The sequence below is a fragment of the Cryptomeria japonica genome, chromosome 9, assembly GCF_030272615.1.
Source record: "Cryptomeria japonica chromosome 9, Sugi_1.0, whole genome shotgun sequence".
NCBI lineage: Eukaryota > Viridiplantae > Streptophyta > Pinopsida > Cupressales > Cupressaceae > Cryptomeria > Cryptomeria japonica.
This window is the reverse complement of record NC_081413.1, coordinates 738,876,541-738,897,184: the sequence shown is the minus strand read 5'-3', so window position 1 is coordinate 738,897,184 and position 20,644 is coordinate 738,876,541. Positions and strand designations below refer to the sequence as shown.

The following is a 20,644-nucleotide window of genomic DNA, read 5'->3' as shown; positions in this document are numbered from 1 at the left end:
CCCTCACACATGAAGTTTCCATATAAGAATAAAAAGGGACCTTTGAATGAAGTTCCCTTTTTACCATTTTAGAAATTACCCCCATTTGAATGTTTTTAGCCTTTGAACAAAGGTCCACCTTCGAATGAAGGTACTTTATGATGTACCTTTGAACAAAAGTGCATTCATTCAAAAAAATATCTTCATACAAAGTTGCTTTTAACTTCTCACCTCCATCCAAGTTCTGAAATGTGATGTCCCAAGTTTGGGACCCTTTATTGTGTGATTTCTCATCTATCTTTTATCATATATCCCTCATCTTATCAAATTTTTCCTCTCCCACCTTTGATCTTGATAAAAAGTAGGGGCAAAATATCTTTGCATGATTTGGAAAAAACAAAAGTCATTTCTTCTACCATCCATAACTATTGTGCGATGTCCTTCTATCTTATGCGTCCTTGAAGATCCCTCCTAAAATATTATCATGATTATGTTATTTTGAAGAGCAACTCACATTTTAAAAATTCAAACAAATATAAAAAATAATATATAAAATCTAAGATCTTTACCATGATATTATTGTTTATCATTAGATTATTTTAATAAGATAATAAATATAAATTTGATTTGATTTTAATTTTTTTAAGATTCACATTTTCATCCTTCACCACTACCCTACAATCCTTTAACTTTGACTAATCTGAATTTTATATAAAACCCTCTATTATTAATGGAATCTTTGGTCGTTTGACTAATCTGGATTTTATATAAAACCCTCCATTAAAAAGAATCTCTGGTCGTTTCGTTGTATTAATATCCGATCAGAGCAGGACATCACATCAATCCGTTTCATTTATTTTACTTTTATTCCCTGTATTCATGTCTGTCTTTTTCAAACTTTACGTTTTATTCCATGTGCCCATGTCTGTCATTCGATGTACTCGGATCTCTTATGGAAAAAATGGTTTCTGAAATAATGGGATAAAGAAGTGTCAGAAGTCCGAGTACCTAATCCATCTAATTACAACTCTCAAAAATTTAAACATGGATAGATAATAGTAATTACCATCGCGCCATTAAAACCACAGCCCTTAGATATTTAATCAATTTTCAAAAGCAGGTAATGCTGGAAGATTCAGTCCTGTAGTACGGTAGCTCCTTTACTTTCCCATTTTACTGTGTTGTGCTGGAGACGTGTTCTGGAAACAGCAGGAGCAGAATGGAGAAGAATGAATTGATGACTGCAATATTTGTGCTTGGGATCCTGAGTGGTGAATGCATGAATCTAATTAAGACAAACCCACTTGAATTATGTCCGCAAGAGCATCTCCAGTATGGTACGCTGTGTCCTTCAATGATGGAAGGAGAAAATGAAGAACCTTTTGTCAAATTCGCTGAATGGGTACCTCATTTTAGCTATAATAACATTTCTAGTTATGGAATGGAAGTTAAAAACTGGTGGGAAAGGTCTGTCAGAGTGGTATCTGTGGATGAATTTGGAGCCAAAGGAGACGGAGAGACTGATGATTCCAAGGTGCATTTCGAATACTCAATTCAGGCTTCCTTCTTTTTCACTTGAATTTGGATTTATGTGTTTACTTTGCCACTGCAATCGCTGAATTGAATTATTACCAACCAGAAAGAAAGAAATTATATCAAAGTACATTTGGAATACCCATTTCCGGTTTGATTGCCTTTAATTTGATCTTGCCTTCACATGTTTGCAATGCTATTCTTCTTCTGCGATCACTGGATTCAATACGCAGCTACCTGAATGAAAGAAATCAGAGTAATCCCCGTGTGATGCAGGAGCATTCTGCAGAAGACAGATAGTGAATTCTCTATGAGCGATACATTTCAGATTTACGGCGGCTTTTGTCTGGCCTCTTCTTTATGTGGCATGAATGCGTTCTTTAAATTGCTTTGAGGGTAATTTGCATTTACTCACCGGCTAGTAATGGTGATTCCTATGCATATGTGTAACGATTATATGATGCAGACTTTCTGCCTCTATTTATAGGTAGCCAAAGACATCAGACAGAGGTGGAGAAACAGAATGGGATATTCATTTGTAGGAAAAGTGGGATGTGTAGATGATGGTGTTCTCGATGGGAGGAGAGAAAATTCAGAAGATAATCGTGAGTCATTTAGTTGGATGTGGAGTATTTTTAAGTTGATTGTGAGGTTTTTAGGGTAAGGTATCAGGCGAATATATTGTCAGGATGAAGGAAAAATATTATGTTACAAGATTAACTGGATTAAAAAATAAAAATAAAGGCTCTATCTTTTAGGACTGCAGATTTTAGTCGGTGAAATTGGGGTGGGCTTCATCAGTTTTTTCTCTCACTTGTCAATCGTTTGAAATTTAAGATTTTTTTTTGAAATTTTTTTTAAAAAAAAATGTATATTTATTAATTTTTTATTTAAAAAACAATCAACTTTTTTAAATTTCAAAGTTTAAACATTTAAGTCGAATTGCACTACTAAATTTATAATCTGACTTAAAAATATTCTTAAAAAATCTCAGCAACACCCACTCAATTTTTCCACGAGACCTTACCATTAGCCAGGAATAGCCTCTTTTTCTTTTTTTTTCTTCATAGTCGATTTGAATAGGTTGTAGTTGTACCAGGGTGTAGTGATGAGTGTGAGATGTTGAGTAAAAAAGATATTTTGGGATGTTTTGTTTTGTCGAGTCATAGTTTTAGTTGATAGAAGCTGAGTCTATTATGAAAATTTGGTATGACATGTAGTGTTCATATATAATGATGTATGAGTTGTTAGTAATAAGGACTCAAACTGGGTTTAATCCATCTCTGACAAGTTTATGTTATCATATATATAAACTGTTGCTCAAGGAGATGGCAATTCACAAAGGGAACGAACATGGCATTATCAAAGCTGAATCAAGGAGACCGCATATTTTTCGGAGGGTATGCATTCTTGCGATGGAGTCAAAACGATCAGCAATAAAAGAGGAAGGCTTATTGCTGCTTTCGTATTCTGGAAGATAATAGGCTAGATATCAATAGAGTAGCTTTGAGATCTGGTTTCATAGAGAAGTTCGTTACACACTATTTTGGCGATGTAAAACAATGGATTGTGGTGAATTCGTTTTAGAAAGCTGTTTGTGATTATGCTGCCAGCTTGGTGTTTTAGTTATCTTAAAGGAATTTACTTAGGCTGCAAGGATTAGGCGGTCCTTAATTGGAACCCCTTCCTTGACTACATCAGTGTGGTTTACAGCAAGTGACAACTCTAGGAAATGGGAGACAGTGGAAGAGAAAAGCTAGTGAAAGTGAAGGAAAAAAATTGTAACAGTAAGCCACTAACTGGAGGATGACAATCTGTTCTCCACCATTGTAAGTGGGTAGAGTATAGAGAAAGAGTGAAGAAAAAGAATTTGTTCTCTACAGTGAAAGGTGGGTAGAAGGAAAGAAAACCAGAGATAAAGTGTGAAAAAGACATCTTCCAATAAAAGAGTTGAGTAGAAGTAGGTGTATGCAATAAAGAGTTCTCCAACAAGAGAGTTGGATAGAGAACTGAAGGTCCAAAGAGAGGCCAGCTTATTCTCCATCGAGAAAACAGTGGGTAGAGGATACAGAGAGTTCTCCATCTAATGTAGGTGAATAAAGAACAAGGAGTGAAAATGCCAATAGTGGTCTAGAGGGGAAGAGATTTTATATATGATTGCAATAGAAAGATTGCAACAGTGGGATAAGTGTGGAAAGTATGCAAGAGATGTATGAGAAGCATACCGTACAAGTGGCCGAGTTGAAAGCTGCGTCAAGGGTACCACAAATTCAAGTGGAAGCTAAGGCAAGAAGAAGAAATAAGAAGAGTGGTTCTATACCAACCATCCCAGAGATTTAATAACTGAAGAAGTTATCGAAGGTTGTGCAAGGCACTATAGACAGTCTGGAATGGGACATTGCTACTGCAAGGAAGCTAGCAAAAGAAGAAGAAGATATGCCATTAGAGGAAGGTGAAGGTGTATTATTAGCAAACTTAAGGAAGGGGAAGGTTTGGATGACCACAATGAGGAAGATAATGGCTGGGAGCAGCCCCTTGAGCAAGAAAATGACTACAATCAATTTTGGAAGGGCTTAATCTTAGGAGGAGAAGAATTTCTTCCATCAGAAGAAAATGAAGAGGATGAATTAGATATAAGAAAAAAGAGGTTCCTATTCAAAGAGTAGACGAGAAAAAAAGAGGCTATGGGAGGAAGCATTTAAGAAAGAGGAAATACAAGTAAGGTAAAAAAAAATCATATTGCAGTAATGTGAAAAGAGAGTATAAATGCTGCTGAAGATGACCAAGAAGAGGTTATATGTGCCCTTGAAGAAGATGACATGGCTGTGGATAGCGCAGAAAAAGAACATGAAAGGCCAGGTATAGCAGTGGTGTTTGACCAAGCAACGGAAGCCTTTTACAGCATGTTGGGTGAGTTTTTTGATGAAATTGTAAAGAGTGAAATACGCCTAGGAGATTTCATTTGAGTAGAAGGGTAGGAGTTATTTAATGTCGCAATGGAAGTAGTAGTAGAAGAGGACATGGAGGTTTTCTAAGTTTAGCATTGGAGGTCATAGGAAATCATCTAGAAGTCCTAAGATATGATGAAACCATTGGCGTACATGATGCAGAACAGGAGGAAGATGTGAATTGGGAATGGGCAAATATAGGCGGGAAATTTACCTCAAGAGAATGGCAAAAGAGTAGGATAATCATGACTAAGCAAAGGACAGTTGGTGTGTTGTTAAATCCAAAGGAAAGAGTACATGACAAAGAGGTGAGTTGCATAGGAAGAAGACAAAAGCTGTCACAAACCAAGAAGTACTTGACATGGTGGAAAGGAACACCTTAGCCATGGCAGCTTGCCAAAAGAGTGGTTCTAGCACTCAGACTATGTTTGTGAACACCAAACTCACGAAATTTCTACCCAGGAGCATCCTTGGTTGACCACAATTTGCATCATACCAAAAAAATGGGAAATTAAGAATGATGTTTTTGTTTCTTATCATTTTTTTGTTTTGTTGTTCTATTTTAGCTTTCGGCATTTCATCAAACAATTCTTAGTCAACATTGGATGCTTCTCTACACATGTTCAAAATTGGAGCAATTGATTCCCACGATTCTTGGAAGCTTTAATTGCAATTTTTGGGGATCCAAAGTCTCTTATATTTTTCAATCCTGTAACGGTTGCATTTTTACCTATTGCTCAAGGTGATGGCACTTAACAAAAGGGAATGAACATTGCACTACAAAAGCAAAAGCTGAATCAAGGAGAGCAGGTGTACATTTTTCAGAGGGTAGGCATTCTCACTATAGATTAAAAAAAACAGCAGTAAAAGAGTGCGGCTTATTGCTGCTTTTGTGTGTGTGTATTTCAATCCTATAATGGTTGCATTTTTTCTGTATTGTGAAAGTTTTACCTATAGCTCAAGGTAATGCCACTTAACAAAAGGGAATGAACATGACGCTATTAAAGCTGAATCAAGGAGATCAGATGTACATTTTCTCAGAGGGTAGGTGTTGTGACCTTTTCACAGATCACCCCATTGCAAATGGGGACCCCCTCTTTTTGCTGGTAGTTTTAGGTCTTAGGCAGCCTAGCAGCAGTCGGGTCTCTTTAGGTTAGATTGAAGTCATTGTAGCTCTCAATGCATGAGGAATGGAGGTCAAGATGATCATTAAGTGATGCTTCACAATGTGATCTTCAGGTCAGGTTAGGGTTTGAGTTTGAGTGTGATGAGCAGTCAAGCAAGCAAGTACACTTCCTCAGGATAGAGCATGGAGGCAAGGAACGATCAAAAAGTGATGATCAAATGAACAAGATGGAGTGCTTGATGAAGATCGATCAAGGTCTAGGTGATGTTGAAAAGAAAGTAAACAACAAGTCAACCCTATGAGCGAATCATTCTACACTTGGTGAAAGCGTTGAAGTGATCAACATAGGCAAACGGTGAAGTGATCAACGCAAAATGTCAATCATGATTCTTCCTTCACTTGCCAAAATCCATGACCTTGGATGCATTTTCCTTCACCTACTCAAATCCTTGACCTAGGTCATGAAATGATGATTTTGTCCCTGACTTGCTAAGATCCACGACTTGTGGAGGCTCAAAGATTGAAGAACTTGAAAGCAATGATGAGTAATGCTATCTCAATACTTTGTCGAGTGATGATCAAGTTGCCTTGATGAATTGGATGAAGAGATTTTAATGTTGAAAGTGATGACAACGGTTAACCCATGACTTGAGCATTTTCTTGACTCGCTAAAATCCATGCCTCAAGCATGAAGGTAGCAAGATAAATCCATGAAGTAAAGAAGAAGGATGAACTCATTCAATTCTTGCTTGGAGAGTAAAGATTAACATCATATTGACGCTGAAGTAATTGGCTAAGTGTTGGAGTTGGCAAAATTGAATCAAGAAATAAATCTTCCTTCACTTGCCAAAATCCACGATCAAGGAAGCAATCTTCCCTCGCTAAAATCCCCAAAATTGATCATGATCTTTCCCTTCCTTGCTAAAATCCATGACAATGATCAATCTTTCCTTCACATGCTAGAATCCGTGCTCAAGGAAAGGCAATCTTCCTTTACTTGCTAAAATCCGCAACCCAAAGTGAGGAGGTAGCACATTTGGCACCCAAAGCAAAGGAGAGGTTGGCATTTAGATCATAACCATTTCAATTCAAATTTGAAAAACAAAAAACATGTCGGCTATGCATAAGATTTTGAAAAGTTGCAAAATATTAAATATAAAAGGTCGACCTACATTGGGAGTTGAATCTCAAGGGACACACCTCTAGGATGTAGCAGCTATAAGAGGAATTTGATGATAATTGTTCTTGATCATCAACTTAAAGCTATTTCTCCTTCTTCAAGTAGCTGCAATTTTCTCCTTCAAACGAGCGATTTCCTCCAAGCAGATCAGCTGTGAATTTCACCATTGAACAGCGAAATTCCTCCTTCAATCAGCAATCACCAAGTCTGGAATATCAAGGAGAAGGCAAATTTTGTAACAGCAAACAGCAATTTTGACCAACATTGAAGAAGTTCCAGCAAATTACATATTCAAACAGCGATTTTGATCATCAAACACAAGGAAGAATCCAGCTAATAATCAGAATTTGGGCAAATTCCATCAGTTATAAAGACGTTTTTCTGAGATTCAACATTATTTGATTTCCATTCAAGACACATACCAGGTCTGATTTCTGAGTTTTTTGAAGTATTTTATTCAGATTCAGACCTAACTTTGCTGGTGCAGTCACAAATCAGGGTTCTAGAGGGGGTTTTGAATTTTGAAATTCCTTGAATATCATTTATTTTTAAACCATTGATTGCTGGTTTTGCTCCTAATCGAACGTCATAGCATTTTATGATTTTTTTAAAGGTGAATTTCAGTCAAGTAGAGGGTTGGGGTTTGAAATGAAGCTAGGGTTATAGCAATTCATTAGGGTTTTTATCGATTTTCAAGTTCTCAAAGACTATATTGCTATCCTAGTTATCAATTTTCAATCCTCTATACTTTAATATCCTTTCAAAACCCCAACCTAGACAATTCTCATAGGTGAAAGATGTCAGCCCCGAAGGCCGAAGAAGTTTCAAGGCAAACTCTTATCAAGGAAGATTCGAAAGCAGTGCTACCAGAGTTGAAGATCGTATCCCTATGGGCAAACATTGGAGATACCAATCTTGGCAAGATCGACATGAGGAAGTTCCAAGGACCTCTCTACTAGAGCAAATCCTTTGGAGTATCAAAGAAGATGATTAAGAGTGGAATTGTGCAAGCAATTGGCTTCGCTCCAACTATCCAATGCAATGAGCTGATGGTTGAATGTGCCAAACACTATGATGCCAACACAAGACAAATAGTGGCACTTGACGGCAAAGTCCTAGCACTCTTATCAGAAGCCGCCATCAGTGAAGCATTCAACATACCTTATCACAAGGACATGCTATATAAGAATAAGGAGGGAGCATAGGCAATCTTTGATGACGACCTTGACAAATGCTTGGGCATCATCAATAAGTAATGGATGTCAAAGGTTAGACCTCACCTCTCCAAAGTGCCCAACAAGCTTAACCGAATCGACTTCAAGGAGGAGTATAGTGACTTGATCACCTTTCTCAACCGGATCATGGGAAGTCCTCAAGCCTCTCAGTTTGAGAATTGGATGTTTTACTACATGGAAGCATTGACAATAGGTGGAGCGAAGTCAATTAGGCGAGGATTATAAGCAATGACATCAATCTACGGTTAAGGAGACTAGAGTGCACTAAGCAGTTCTAAATGAGTTCCTACATCATCTTCTCACTTGCAAGAGCTTATGAATATAAAGGACTGACGTATAGAGGCCCAATTGGAAATGGAGGAGAGATAAGATTGTGTGAGTGCTACACACAGCTGCATTTCTGCAACAAGGCACACTTTAGGAGGGTGAATGATGCCTTCTCCATGCACATAGTGAGAACGTTGCAATGTGGTATCCATCAGAGGCTATCCCCACAAGTGAAAGAATTGGTGAAGAAATATTGAGCTTGGTTCATTCAATACCCCAAGTTCACCTACATAAGAGTTCAAGGATGCTCATCTCCACCATACAAGCTTCCACATTATCCTACAAACAAGATGGTATTATTGGAACTCTCGAGGTAGTTAGTCACCTACAATAAGATTCAAAAGAATAGGCATAAGGCTGGAATTTCCTTTCCTATTTTAGTTGGACAGTCAATGTAAGTATGTCCATCCATGCAGGTAGCCGAGAAGTCAAAGGAGGAGATGAAATTCTATCCCATAGTTGAATATCCTTCATGGACTAACTTTGATCCATCTGACAACATAAGGAAGATCAATGGTAGCAAGCACAAGCACAGACCACATATAGAAGATTACTAGATGAATGCCAAGGATGATTTTGAGATTAGAAGGAAGATGTTATCCAGGCTATTGATAGGGAACATCAGGATGTGTAGAGTATTCCCCATCCCTGATCAAGTGCAAGATGATGGAAGGCACCTCCAACGTGCTTATGAGCAAGAAAAGGATAAAGAGATAGAAGTCAATTGGATTGACATTGAGATCACCGAGTTAGAAGAGCTAATGAGGCGTGTCATGGTCAACATGTGAAGATGGATAGATGTCTAAACCAACAAGTTGAAGAATTAGAATGCACAACTGACATTATATATGATGGGAGATCCGGATTCATCCGATGAAGAGACAAAGAGCATAAGCATGAGTGAGAATGCTACTCAATCATCTCAGCCTAAGGGTTCCAAGAGGAAAGGAAGTCGCAAAGAAGGATCAAGACAAAAGAAGCACAAGACAAATTCAGATCATCCTTCTACTAGCACCTCATCCATACATGAGGTCACAATGAATAGAGTAACTGTTGACGTGGATGAAATCGCATTGCTGCAAACTCCATACGGCCAACGCAGAATAGAATAGCCGACTGATTATCCTACTCTCTCTTGAGATAAGGAAGTCTCTAATGCTGTTTTTTAAGTTTGATCAAAGGAGACTACCTCAAGGTTTCTTTTGTCAGGTCTTGACTGCGGGATCTCTCAGTGGCTTGATGTGTTTTTGCTGGAAACACAAGGGGGCTTACGTTTGATTGGTAATTCCATATACGAATTCCCAGGGACCTCTTTTGGTTTTCTTTCTTTTCAGGTGATGTTGGTTAATTTGAAGCTGATTTAGCAAGACTGCGGATTTCTAAAAAAAGGGGATAAAATTGGGAGGAAAGAAAGGAAGGGTAGGGAGAAAGAGAATGGTAAATGTTAACTAGGACAACAGATTTACCCAAGCAGACAGACACCTCCGGGAAACCAAATTAAGCATCATCAGTCATTCAGACACAATGTTTGCATAAACTCAGTGCAATCTTCAAAGGAGAAACCAGATTTTCATATTATCAAATACAATATTAGAACTTCTACATTCATGATATGTGTACATTTGATAATCGAACTGAATCATAAAATAGCCCAGATTAACCATGCAGAAAGGAAAAAAGCAATCAGCTATCCTCTAATGGTATGGACTGTGAAGATTCTATCAGATGCTTGGTAAGAACTGCTGTGTAAAATGAACAGACATAATTTAAAAGCTTTCTAATTTAAATGAAGAAGGAGACCATGCACTCACAAGGAAATTTGAAGGTAATTTCAATCCATTGTATTAATTCCTGCAAAATTTCTTCAGAGCTTTCGCAACAATTCAAGAACTTTCTCCTAAATGAGGGAAAACCAGTCCCCTTAAATAGGTTTCCAAAAATGGATGAATGGCCAAGATCTAATCTAAACAAGTGGCCCAGATTCATCCTTACAAAAGAGGGACCCACACTCATAAATAGGGGGATAAATATCTACAACTACCCCAAAAGGAGCAATAACTACCAAAGGATAATTACAACTTTTGAAATAATCCAAAAAAGGGAGGTGCACCAAAAAACTTTACAATATGTTGACCAAAAGTCAACTGTCACCTTTTTGGAACAAAAGTGCACTTTTTAAGACTTGGAGGGAAAAAGGCATTTTTGAGAAACTACTTTCTCTATCCTGGTTTCAAATTCCTTTTGCAGAAACTGGTCTTCGCCATGCAGGTACTCTCGCCATAAATCACAACCTGCTGCTCGTTCCTCGCGGACATATTCCTGAAACTTGATGCATAATTGGAAGAGGGGATTAAAAGGCGGCATGGGAGGGTGGCGAATTTTGTATTGCATGCCTTCGAGATACTGGTCCACGTGCCTTAAACCGTCCTTCCAGCTGGAACGATTACGCTCGAAGCACAATATGTCTGAATGGAACTGACCAGCAAAACTCAAGTCTTCAATGGAATAAGAAACCTTATCTGCTCCCAATCTTTCCTCCCAATCCAGCCGGATTACACTATCGGACAGGTCATTTATCCACCCCGAAACCATTGATCGGAGGATGGTCTTGCCTACTTCTTGCATGCTCCCCAGAATTGCCTCACATGCGTCATTTTCTTTGTCAATAATTTCCTGGGCGTCGTTCTTCATGGTGACGGTCCAGTACCATTCCTTGAGAACACTGATGCTATGGGGATTCAGGATGTCAGGCAGTGTGGGAATCTGTGTATGTGTCCAGAAAAGAGCTCTTAGGAGGGGAAGGGTAGAGGCCGCTACTTCATGCATGTGAAGGGATTCTCTCTTTACTTCCAACAGCCTGACTAGAGTGAGCTCTCGATGGAGAGCCATTTCCTTTACTTCTTTGAGGATCTGTTCTCCCTTTTTCTTGATGTCTTGCACCCATTCCTTAACGGCCTTTGCGGTATCCCGGATTCCTTCGAATTCAGTTGTGGTCCTCTGCGCCAATGCCATTGGGGGAATATGGGATTCAGAGGGGTTGTGTAGTGGCCGTAGGAGCTTATCGATGTATCCCCCGGCTTGTTCAGCACGGGCCCGATACATATCCTTTTCAGCCGTGACCTCCTCGAGCTGTCTGAGTATGTTCTGCACGGAGTCCTTAAATTCCTTCTTTTCTTGCTCTTTTGTAGCTCGTCCGATGGGGACAGTCGTAATGCTATAATCTGCTAGGGTTATTTGATCTGCTGGCTTGTTTACGGGCGGGGTAGCAATATGAAGAGTGCGGTTCCTTTGCCCATCCTTGGTTATCTTAGAGTATGTTCTCGGTTTCTTCTTCCCTTTTGCTTTTGTTTGATCCATTCGTGAGAAGATGTCTTCAAGGTCGATGGGCGCCTTGGTGGCGGCCCTGCGCTGAGCTCTGGCGATCAGCCACTCTTGAGGCACTGTCTGGGTTGAGGATAGGGTTAAGTTAGCACCTTGTGCTCCCATGCTTCCAACTGGCTGATCACAAATTAACAGCTGTCCCGCCATCGGAGGGGTGGAAGAAGGAGGAAGCTCTTTGTTTGCATCTGAGTTCTCCCCTATCTCACTGAATAATTGTCTGACATCTTCCTGTGATGGTGGCTCCTTGGTTCCCTCGAGCTCATGGATCTCGTCTGTTCTTTGTTCCCCTTCGACAGTTGAGTCGTCCTTGGCTGCATGGAGGAGTAGTAATTCATGGCGGCTCTGCTGGGTAGGTTCATGCACTTCGATCCCCTGGGTGGATGGGATTTCTCCTTCCTCTATCTGGTCACCCGACTTAGTCGGATTGGGGCCCTTTTGCTCGGTGTCCGGCATATCTGGAGCAGGAGGATCATTGGCTTGGAATGCCTCTATGTCGCTTTGGGAAGGCGGAGCAGGTATGCAATCCAAATCTATGGCGTCGTCGGATGAACTGGGGTCCTTTGAAGATGAAGTGGTCTCTGGCCTTCTTATGGGAATCTTCTCCCTTCTTGTTCTTTTGGACGTCCGAGTCCCTCTACAAGCCTTAGTTTTCTTCCTTTTCTCTGGTTTTTCAGCTGATGTCCTTTCATCTTCGGAAGACTGAGAGTCGAAATTGCCCATCAGATGGTAAGTAAACTGGACCCCTTCATGGACTAGCCTCTCGATCTGGTGTTGTAACCATTGATCTGTGTATCTTGCCGGGGCTGCCATGACTGCTTCGAAATCCGTGATTGGGTCTTGAGACCAATCAACGCCTGGCAAGAGATGCCTTATTGCTTCGAATTCCCGGACTTGGAGACAGTTCCCCGAGTCTGTGAGCTGATCCGGGACCCGACGGTACTCAAAGAGTCGCATTTGCTGCACACTCAATCTAGAATATTCCCGTCGCTTGACTTCGTAGTCATCGGAGCAATTTTTCCAGTAATCTTCAATTGACTCCTTTGCTCTGTAGCGCCTACCGTAAGCTCTCTTCGCCAAATTGTCATGATCAAAACATTTTCTTGGGAAATGTTCCTGTAGGCCATAAGAGGCTAGCTCTGCAAGGGACTCTTCTGCTAGGGTGGGAGTTCTCAATTGGACATCATGGTTGCCTATGATCATTGGAAATGCGAATCCAGCCTGCTTGCTTTCTCGTAATAATATGCCGGCAGGGCGTGATTGTCTTGCCACCTCCATGAGGACTACTTTATCGGTTGGGTACCGCGGAAGTCGAAGGGGGGCACCTTCAAAGCCAGCAATTCGGAGGTAGGAGAATCTTGGGAACTGAATAAACCAGGCCCCATACCTCTGCACCAAAATGGTAGCTTGCTTTGAGAGCCTTATGTGTAACCCTCCTTGCATTAGCCTGACTAGGCGCATTGTGAAGGCGTCGTTGACGCGTTCGTATTGTCCAACCGTGTAAGCCGGGCTGCTCTTTTCCCTTTGAGCTATATCCTTGTAGTGCAGCTGCAGGTAGCAATCATAAACTTTTACCTGACCAGGCCCATTCCCGATCTCACCTTTCATTATTAATCCTGGCAGTGGCTGGTTCTTTGCGAACATATAGACCAAATAGGAGGTCATGGTGAAATACTTCTTTGTCTCAAGCTCAATTAGCTGAGCGTGGATGTTATCACTTATGATCTGGGCCCAGTCAAACTTAGACTTTCCGGCAAAGACCTGTTCTGTAAAATAGAACATCCATTCTTCAAAGTAGTTGGACTTAGGAAGTCCCATGACTCGGCTAAGTAAGGTGACCATATCGCCATGTTCATTATGAAAGTCACTTCTGGGGGTCTTTTTCACAATCCTGGTGCTTGAAGGCCTTTTTTCTTTGAACCATTCTTCGTTAATCAATGCCCTGCATCGGGCTGGGTTCATATCATATGCCCCCTGTGCCTCGTCCATTGTTGTAGCTATGGGATTATTTGGAAAGGGGATATCAAATGCATCACCGATAGCCTTCGGGGAGAAGTCGGCAATAGTGATATCTTCCAGAAGCACTAATCTGGACTTTGGCTCATAATGCCGAGCAGCTTCCACTACTAATTCATAGTTCTGGATTGCTGGAGGAAAACCTGCTGCTTGGGCGATGCCACTTTCTAGCATTTGCCTAGGCCTGCCATATGCATTGGGTGAGAAGACCCGATCCCTGAAATCCTGAATATCAATATGGCCAAGGTCGGTGTCACCAATGTTGTCCCAGATGCTCTGGACCTTTGACTCTCTTAACCCTCCTCTCTGATACTGATACTTCATTCTTTCAACTTTCCGTGGGACGTCTGATTTGGATGCTCGTGAGGTTTCTGCTGCAGCGGGTGTTCTTGATGATTCTGCCGCTGATTTAGGCATTTATCCTGCACAGCCAGACACGGATTACAAGGTGATACGAGAATGACGATGCGGGTTAGATAATAACAGAAGTGTTTCAACAGACCGAGATTCGTTTAAATATCATTCTGGGCTAACAATTTGATTAACTTCAACAGCATCATATTCCTGAAGATTTATGACTAAGCGTTCTCACTTTCAAATTTTTTGATTAATTTTAACAAAGACAAAACATGAGAATTTTGAAAAGAGATGCAGTTTTCGGCCAAACTCCGGGAATAAGTCCTAAATTTTGGATGCTCGAATGATGGAGATGCAGACTCTAAGCATTTCAAATTTTGCGTATTTGCATATTTGATCCACACATTTTAAATGACCGTACGCGATAAGGCGTACTTACCTGATCGGAGCGAATGATGGGTGATTGCTCGACCTTGCGGTGGGGCGAGCGGATGACCCTGCAAAATTTGAATCCCAACGGTTATCCTTCCTGTTTAAATTTTCGCAGTTTGGAAGATGAAAGAGGATTTATCAATTTCACATGGTTCTGTGCCTAGCAACCTGAATTTTAAATGGTCGATGGGAGGATGATGCAGTGTCTTACCTCCTTGCTTTCGGATTTAAGAGTTCCTTTCGAATTTTGAATTGGAGGTTTTTGAATCTAACCTTCGCGGGTGTGCTCGTCCTGACCTCCGCGTTACACACTGTGCCTTCAGCATTTAATGTTTTGCTTGCTTTTTGGACTTCGTTTTTAAACTTTCACCTTGGAATTTCGGACGCTTAGGGTCCGAAACGTGGTTTGCCCGACCTTGTTGAAGCTCGAACGCAGGGGTTCGAAGTATGCGTGTTTGATATGGTTGCTTTTAAAGCCTTAACACTCCCTTTTCATTCGGACGCGGGGGTCCGAAGCATGCATTTCGATGTTGTTTTAAAAGCTTATACTGTCTTTGTCATTCGGACGCGGGGGTCCGAAGTATGCATTTCAATGTTGTTTTTGAAACCCAACACTTTGCCCTTGGTCATTCGGACGCGGGGGTCCGAAATGTCGTTTTTGATATGTTTTAAAAAACTTTAACTTTGTCCCTTTTCATTCGGAGCTTAGGGTCCGAAGTGTGTTTGATATGCGTTTTTTAAAAACTTACCTTTCGCCCTTGGTCATTCGGACGCGGGGGTCCGAAACGTTGTTTTTGATGTTGCTTTTAAAACACAACCCTTCGCCCTTGGTCATTCGGACGCGGGGGTCCGAAACTTTGTTTTTGATGTTGCTTTTAAAAACTTTAACTTCGCCCTTTTCGGAGCTTAAGGTCCGAAGTATGCATTTCGTATGTTTTTAAAACTTTAACTTCGCCCTTTTCGGAGCTTAGGGTCCGAAGCATGCATTTCGTATGTTTTTAAAACTTTAACTTCGCCCTTTTCGGAGCTTAGGGTCCGAAGCATGCATTTCGTATGTTTTAAAAACTTTAACTTCGCCCTTTTCGGAGCTTAGGGTCCGAAGTATGCATTTCGTATGTTTTTAAAACTTTAACTTCGCCCTTTTCGGAGCTTAGGGTCCGAAGTATGCATTTTGCGCTACGTTTTAAATTTAACAGCTTGTACTGTTCGGACACGGGGGGTCCGAAGTATGCTATTGCACTGTGTTTTAAACTTAACTTTCACTAAAGTTCGGACCTAAGGTCCGAAAACGTTGTTGGGCAGTGTTATGTTTTAAAATTTTAACTTTTTGGAAATTTCGGACCTAGGGTCTGGAATGCGATTGCCACCTTATGCTTTCAAATTTTGAATTTTCACCTTCGGACGCTTACATCCAAAAAGGGGGGGAGCGCATAACATTTTAAACTTAACAGCTCAACTTGACTTTCGCCAAGTTCGGACCTGGAGTCCGAAAAAAAAATGCTTGCATTGCGTTAGGCTTTGGAATTTTGGAACAAACTTTCGGCATTTACGCCCGAAAGCCAGATCAGTCAAGAGGACTCATTGGTTCATTACTCCAACGTCGATCAGCTTACGAACTGATCACGAACTCGCTCGAGGAGACACGAGAAACTCTGTTTCGATTCTCGGGACGACGATCAAAAAACTCAAAACTGGAAAGGGGGGGGGGACCCTGTCGGCGACAGGGGGCGTGTGCAACGCACAACAAATGGCGACTCTGCTGGAGAAATGCTCCCAGTCATTTCGGGAACGCAAGTTCGGATCGAACCTAGAATCTCTGGTTAACCACCACGACTGAGAGGAGAGAAGTAGAAGAGTCTTTCAAAACAAGATAATGTGAATAGTCAAATCAAATCACACGCAGGTCGGATCAACTAGTGTGTGCAAATGGAGTTCATTCCAGCCTAGAAAAAGTTGTGGCATCAATGTTTCACTGTGTCGAGATGTCCAACGGGCTAGTACTCCAAAAGCAACCTGGATAGAGCCCCGCTGCCAGCAAGCGTCCATAGCCCCGGCGGAGTTATCGCCTGTTAGCTCACAGAGATTGCTCTGTTTCCGGCAAGAAGGTTTTACCCCCTTTTCTCTTATACCGGCAGAGATGCCTGCATTCCCTTTTGCCAATTTTACGCTTAACGCTTGATTTCAGAGCGCTTGATCAGTTTTCTTTTCTTTTCTCTCTTCTTTTCTCTTTTTTGGCATGGTAGGCAGTGAAGCCTACGCGGGATTGAGCGTAACAGTGGTCGCTGAAGTGTAGCCACGGACCTTTCATCGATATAGCGTCCCTTTGATTAGCAATTGATTGTATGCAATTTTTTATGTGTATCTGTGCAGTAATCACGATATTGTGGATAGGTTTTGACTAGGACAAGATTTTGTAGAGAAAGGGCGTCTAGATCTAACCGGACGGATCATGGGGTGCTCCATTAATCAAAAGTCTCCCCGAGCTTGGATTCCAAAAACAGATGGTAACAGTAATCTGGCGTCGCACCAGCGTTTGTACATGGCGAAGGCCTCCTTCGAGAAAATGACAGGGGTCCTAAAACGGAGCAGGAAAACAGGAAACTAAGCTAAGACAAGGAAGGAAAAAGGAGCCGCTATTCACAATGAAAAAGGCTTGGGGAAGCCTATGGCTGGAAATAATGCTTGAGGAATTGACCATTCACGGGAAAGGGAACGTCCTCGCCTGTTAGGGTCCTGAGTCGGAATGCATTCTCTCCCAAAATTTCTGAAATTTGAAAAGGACCGAGCCACAGATTATCAAACTTGTCGTGCTCTCCCTTTCTTTCATGAGCTTTGTCCCAACAAAGAACAAGATCGGAAATGCGAAAGGCCTTTACTTTTGCCCGTCTGTCGAACCAACGCTTGACTACTTCTTGGTGTTTGGCAAAATTATTTATAGCGTCGTCTCTTTTTTCATCTAAGTATAACAGCTGGGACAACCTGGCTTCCGCAGCGTTATCGATTCCTAGGTATTCGCTCATGAACTGCAAAGTTGGTATTCTCAATTGTATCGGGAAGATGGGGTCAAGACCATATACTAAGTGGTATGGAGAAGTTCCAATGGCGGCCTTGCATCGGGTACGGTCTGCCCAAAGGGCAAATCGGAGTTGGGTATGCCAATCTCTCGGGTTCTTGTCTAGGAGTCTCTTAATCACACTCAGGAGGTTTTTGTTTGTGGATTCCGCTAAACCATTACCTTGGGGATAGTAATTAGATGAAAATTTTAAAGTGATCCCGTAATTGAAGGTCCAATTTGAAAATTTTAATGACGTGAAAGCAGAACCATTATCACAGACTAGAGCATGAGGACAGCCAAAACGTGTAATAATATTCTCCTCTAAAAATTTAATAACAGCATCAGCATTGCATTGTTTCAACGATTGAGCTTCAGACCACCTTGTACAATAATCAGAAGCGGTTAGAATGTACCTGTGTTGCGCAGAGGAGGGTGGGTTGATTGTACCTATGAAGTCGAGCGCCCATTGGCCAAATGGTCTTACCTCTATGACTGGTTGGAGTGGCATAGCTGGGGTGCGCTCCCTTGCTGCGGATACTTGGCACACATGACATTTCTTTACATGTTCGTGGGTGTCTCGAAATAAGGAAGGCCAATAATAGCCTGCCCTGAGGATTTGGTGAGCCGTTGCTAGGCCTGATCCGTGGCCGGTTCCGAACTTGGTATGGAACTGCTCTATAATCTGGCGTGCTTCATCCTCATTTACGCACCTCAGGTAAATGCCCTCATGATTCCTGCGGTATAAGACGACACCTTGCAGCATGAAACGGCTACTCTTCATCCTTAGTGCCCTTTTCTGCACTGGGTTGAGGTGTGATGGGCATTTCTAATTAAGAAGGTAGAAAATTATGTCATCATACCACCTGTCTGGGGAGACTTGTTCAATCAGATACTGTTGATGTACGATTCCTGAGCATTCAGACGCGAGGGTTTGTGTCAAGGCCTGACCTCGCACTAGCTTCATAGGCTGGATTTCAATGTCATATTCCTGGATGATGGTCACCCATTTGCCTCTCCTTTCGCCTAGCTCATTTTGCATCAATAATGTCTTCACTGCGACATCTGGTACTATGGCATATATCTTACTCCTAAGTATATAATGCCAGAACTTCCTGATGGCTTTGACTAGCGCATAGGCCTGCTTTTCAATGTTTGGGTATCTTAGTTCAGCCTCCTTCAACGGAGTACTCATGAATGCTATCGGGTGCTCACCCTTTTCCTCCCTTCGCTGAGTTAAGATTGCTGCACAGGTGTGCTCGGAGGCGAAGGAATAAATGTAAAAGGGCCTTAGGTAGTCAGGGCTTACCAGAACCGGCGCTTGGATGATTGCTTGCTTGATCTCTTCGAACGCCCTTTTGGTTATTGGGGTCCATTCTATCTTGGCGTCCTTTTTCAACATATCGTTGAGAGGGCGAACTATTTCAGCAAACCCAGTTATGAATTTCCTAACAAAATTTATCTTTCCGAAATACGACTTGAGTTCCTTTTTACTTGCAGGGAGATTGATTTGCAGTATGGCCTTGATCCTATCAGGGTCAATTGCTATGCCCTTTTCTGAGATAACATGGCCGAGGAGCTTACCTTCGGTCACTCCGAACATACATTTCCTTGGGTTTAAAGATATCCCGAATCGACGACAGCGTTGGAAAACCTTTCGCAAATCATTCACATGATCTGCCCTTTGCTTGGAGAAAACGGTCAAGTCGTCCATATAGACAATGATGCAGCGACCTACAAGGTCTTTGAATGCAATGTCCATGGCGCGTTGAAATGTAGCCCCTGCGTTGATCAAACCAAAGGGCATTCTCCGATAAGCAAATATCCCCCACTTAGTGGTAAACGCAGTCTTAAGTCGGTCCTCGTATTCGACCATTACTTGGTTGTACCCGGAGTAACCGTCCAAGAAGGACATCATCTGGGATCCGTTGACTGTTTGCAGGACTTCATCAAGGGAGGGCAGCGGGTAGTTATCCTTTTCTGATGCTCTGTTTAGATTACGGAAATCGACACACAGTCTGATTTCCCCGCTCTTCTTTCTTACTGGGACTAGATTAGCGACCCAGGTAGAATGTCGTACTGGAAAGACGATGCGAGCAGCCAGCAACTTCTTTACCTCTTGATATATTAATGGTTCGAGGAGGGCATTCACTGGACGCTGTTTCTGCCTGAAAGGTTTTGAATCGGGCTTGAGGGGTATGGTATGAGTTATTACGGATGTATCGTAGGTTTTGAGATCCTCATACCCCCAAGCGATGATATCTGGGAATTCCCTCATATTTTTGAGGATTCCGTCTCTTTCTTGGGGCGTACACACTTTGCCAATCAGCACGTTCTTTTGATTTTCTTGCGTGCCGATATTGATTTTATCACAGGCGCCTCCTTCTGCAGTGCCCTCTTTGCGAGACTTAAGCTGGTCCCAGTCGAAAATTCGTTCTAACTGCACCATACCTTTGGGAATCGTATTAGTTCTGAGATTCAAGACCCCCTCTATGTCAATCTCGGCTTCTTGGGGTTCTTCCTCATCTATGATCTGAGTTGCAAATACATCTGAGCTTGTAATGAAGTCGATGATGTGTTTGTCATCATTGAACACCTGAAAATTGGTAATGTTGTCGGGGACTGATGGAACTGAGGCTAACTCTACTGTAAATTTCTTCAAACTTTGCATTGATAGTGGCTCAAGCGTGCTTGCGGCCTGGGCCAACGAATCAGCGACCTGGTTTTGTGACCTGAATATGGTCTTGATGTTAAAAGCATCGAAGCTTTCCATTATGTCCCACACGCGATTACGGTAAAGGCTGAGTCTCTTGTCGTGGCAGGTGTATTGTCTTCGAACTTGCCTGACTACTACTTCGGAATCTCCGAAACAATGCAGGATCTGGGCTCCCTTTTTAGTGGCTAATAGCAAACCGTGAATTAAAGACTCGTATTTTGCTATATTGTTGGTGCAGTGAAACTGTAGCCTGTAGGAAGCTAAATAGGTTTCACCAGTGGGGCTTATCAGTTCTACCCCTGCTCCAGCCCCTCTCTTGGATTTAGAGCCATCGAACCTTAAGGTCCAAGTCTGATTTGGGCTGG

The 20,644-nt window shown here is 41.8% G+C and overlaps 1 protein-coding gene across 1 annotated transcript in view; it reads left to right on the top strand.

Moving 5' to 3' along the window:
• Positions 1-875: 875 nt before the first annotated feature.
• The window catches only part of LOC131038689 (probable polygalacturonase At1g80170), a 56,446-nt gene continuing 36,677 nt past the window's right edge, over positions 876-20,644 (top strand). Inside the window, exon 1 of the mRNA XM_057971209.2 lies at positions 876-1,513. Coding sequence (XP_057827192.2) covers positions 1,199-1,513 — 315 coding nt within the window. The 5' untranslated portion in view covers positions 876-1,198. The remainder of the gene's footprint in view (positions 1,514-20,644) is intronic.